Source organism: Amphimedon queenslandica, unplaced genomic scaffold (assembly GCF_000090795.2).
Source record: "Amphimedon queenslandica unplaced genomic scaffold, v1.1 AMPQUscaffold_13461, whole genome shotgun sequence".
NCBI classification, from domain to species: domain Eukaryota; kingdom Metazoa; phylum Porifera; class Demospongiae; order Haplosclerida; family Niphatidae; genus Amphimedon; species Amphimedon queenslandica.
The window spans coordinates 133,203-136,731 of NW_003546303.1; the positions used below are offsets into that span (position 1 = coordinate 133,203).

At 35.0% G+C, this 3,529-nt stretch overlaps 1 protein-coding gene across 1 annotated transcript; it reads right to left on the reverse strand.

Annotated features, from left to right (window-relative positions):
• Positions 1 to 80: 80 nt before the first annotated feature.
• LOC105312247 (THAP domain-containing protein 6-like) lies at positions 81 to 1,009 on the reverse strand. The gene is made up of 4 exons (XM_011404747.1): positions 677 to 1,009; positions 467 to 604; positions 326 to 425; positions 81 to 253 (listed from the first exon to the last, which is right to left on the reverse strand). Exons 1-4 carry the CDS (start codon positions 1,007 to 1,009, stop codon positions 81 to 83), a joined length of 744 nt encoding a protein of 247 aa, XP_011403049.1.
• Positions 1,010 to 3,529: the final 2,520 nt, after the last annotated feature.

Genomic DNA, 3,529 nt, shown 5'->3' on the forward strand with positions numbered 1-3,529 from the left:
TTTTGACGAATTGATACTCTGAATCCTACTCAAACTTTTTTTTAAATTTTTGTTATAACTTTATAACAATAGCCAAAAAACTAATATCTATACTCACATATTGCCATCATCTTCAAAGGAGAAATCAGCTTCAGATATACAAGTAGATGCATCACTTTCACCATCTGTTTCATATTCCATGTCTTCAAAAACATTTCTTCTAAAATTGTGCCAGATTGTGAAGGTTCAAGTAGATTACACTGAACTCCATTTTCTTTAGTTGTAACACGTAATGTCTAAGTAACTACATATAAGAATATCGACTTCATTTAAAATTTAGGCTGACCTATTCGCTTACAGGTGTTTTCACATTTCTTTTTTAATTCTCTCACTTGACATTTCAAATTCCTTTTTCTTATTGGTTCTGCTTGAATTGAGACATCAACCTATACTACAAAAAATAAGGACAGCCTCCCTCAGCTTATACCTTGAGAGTAGAATCAGGCTCTAAGTTCTCTGAACCACTGTCGACCTCTATCGATGACTCTTCGTCGTGATAAGCACTTTGTACAGCAATCACTATAATCAAGATTAGTTTCGCAGGTCTGTTGGACAATATCAGGATCTGTAATAGACAATACCTGTTATAATAATAAATACAATAATTCTTGATGGGTGGCATGTCTGCGGCACTTACTGTTCTTGCTCTCTCCCTTTTCTGAAGTGCTGTAGAAATTCTAGACTTTGTCTTATTGTAGGGACGACTTTTGAAAATTGTAGGAATAGCATTTGGCTTAAGAATACGTTTCATTCTTAATCCCAGTTTGTCTGCTATGCTCTCAAAGCAGTCCTCAGAAAAGTGATCACTGCAGACTTCAGAAAACGCACTAGGCTTTTTCCAATTTGCTCTGGTCTTCTTCACCTCCGGTATCCACTGTTTCCTTGTTAATATATTAGAAGGAAACTTATGAAGACTAATTCCGTCCCTGGTAGTGTTGCTACAGCCTCCTACAATACAGCGCCTGACCATCTTTCTTGCCTGGCATGGATATGCGTGTTCCTACATCTACGTCATCAAATTGCTCCACCCTCAACAGAAAGTAAAATTCAAAATGGCTGCCACAATGAAGAATTGCACTTTTCATGCGCAATTTTCTTTGCAATGAACTATGCAAGTCGCTACACTACGCCTGCAAGGTTGGTTTTTTGATATGAAGAGTTTGAAAATGCAAAAAAATGATATGTTAATTTTCGGTAAAGATACCCTTTAAAGTAATTGGTTTCTGTTTCAGAAGCGGATACCATGCGGCAGGTGCATAATTAATTATTATGAATATTCAAAAAAGGAGTATTTTCTTTTTCAACAACAGGGGGCTTATAAAGCACTGTGGATAGCTCCTTTCATCACTATATGACTGCTCAATGTCACAATATATGTAAATAGGTGCATATTTTGCACTAAAATACAGTCTCTCTCTAGTATCGAAACAGTCATAATCCCTTACGTCATCATCATCAAATTCTTCAGGTAGATGTAAATCTTTTAGTGTAGCCCCACAAGTATACTCAAAGTCCTCAATTGATTGCTGCAATACTTCACGCTGTTCCTTAGTTGTCCGTAATTGACAAATGGTACCTTATGGTGGATAAGAAAATTGGTCTTTATAGCCTTAAAAATCCAACTTCTTGAGCTCCATTCATCATGAAATTACTCTAGAGGATGCAAAAAGTTACTATGCAACTTTTAGAAACAATAGTTGTCTAACAGAGCACTCACAGATTCATATTTTTCATCATAATGATGAATTTTAAAATCTGCCATAAGGTACCTTTTGTCAATTATAGTCACATATTTAGAGAATATTAAATGCCATAGACTGCATTCAGAACACTGCGCCATTTGTAGTGAGTTCGTGACGTCTTGTACACTGGCGTAATATGGTAGCTTCCTCTTTCTTCTTCCCTGTGAAGCCACTGCAACCTTCTTATATGAATGTCTGTGTTCTTCACTTGTCTGAGAGCCAAATACATCTTGAAAAGGAAATAGTGGCCCTCATTGTCTTGATCAGGAATGGGAAGGGGAAGATGTCTGAGTTGGTTGAAAACAATCAAGGGAAGACAAATATGTGAATATATTGAACAGGATGCAACTCCAGATTTTAGAATAATGAAAGAGTAGTGAGACATCTCGCAGCAATGACTCATAAACGCAACAACTTTCTCATGTTGACCAATAGTTTCTTTGCGATAGATACCATCTTCAGATCAAGAGTTATAATTGCTGACCAGAACTCACTGAGCTCACTTGTAGTGGCAGAATTAAAAGTACAAATATATTCATCATGCAGCTTTGATCTACTAAAAATCTGACAAAAAAGAATCTTTGCAAGAGATAAGCTATCCTGTACAAGTAAATCCTGTCCTTTTAAATGAGTTCTCAAATCAGATCGTCTTCCATTTTCTTTCGAGCTAAACCAACACATTGGAGGCCAAAATTGATAATCGACATCACTCTTTTTACGAGATTTATCCAGCTATTATATGGAGCAGTACGAGCTACACATATATAATCTAAATTCAGCTTGAAAAACAGGCATATAATTGAAAGGTGCACTAAAACGTATGTCAGCCGATGGTCTGGCCCTCCATCACAATAAAGAAACAGGACTTGCTTACTCAGTGAATTCAATTTTATGCCATTTTACAGTTCACATGCATGCCTAAATGGTGCTGATGGTTTGAATACTGGATCCTTCAATCCAACATAAACAGAACCTAAACATTAAAAATATATATAGAACTTGAGGGATAATGTCGGTAATTATAAATGAAAATACACAAAACTATAAAATACAGTAATGCTGGTTATTTTGTAGGGGTGAATTGGTACTGATTTACCAAAATAAAACACCCCATTTTGAAGCTCAGCTACAGCCAAATTAAAACCTGCAATTTACTAAAACTTGAAATTCACCACCATCCAAAATTATTAACTATATAAATGTATTAAGGCGTAGGTGACAAATGGAAGGACATACATACATTTATCAAAATTACAGCTCCTGATAATTTTTTTATTGGATCTCTACATAACTTCCACACTAAAAACTTTGTGTCTTTCTATTGAATGCACTTTCTGGTCACCATTCTAAACAAGCATCTACTAGAGCACTTCACAATATTTGCCTATACGCATGCAATTATCTATAAAGATTGTTAATAGGGGTAAGTACAAAAAATATTATAGCAGGTACAGAATACAGTGCAGTTTGCTTTTTTATGAAAAAAGTAAATGTGGGTCAGTGGCAAAGTTATAAGGGAGAAGAACTTTTGAATATTTCACAGCAGCACATCAATGCTTTTATGTCAACAAACTATATTGAAATTTAGTCAAAATGTATGGCTGCCTGTTGCCATATAAACAAATAATTTCAATGAAAATTTAAACATTGAAAATTTGTGGCCATAAAATACAAGTAAGCTAGGTATAGTGTATCAAAGTAACATCCGTAATAACATAAATCAACAAATCTATACAACATACCAGTAT

Coding starts and splice junctions, on each gene's coding strand:
- LOC105312247 (XM_011404747.1), bottom strand. CDS start 1,009: ATGGTCAGGCGCTGTATTGTAGGAGGCTGTAGCAACACTACCAGGGAC. Junction 605..676: donor AAAGGGAGAGAGCAAGAACA/GTAAGTGCCGCA, acceptor TGTCTATTACAG/ATCCTGATATTGTCCAACAG. Junction 426..466: donor AGCCTGATTCTACTCTCAAG/GTATAAGCTGAG, acceptor TTTGTAGTATAG/GTTGATGTCTCAATTCAAGC.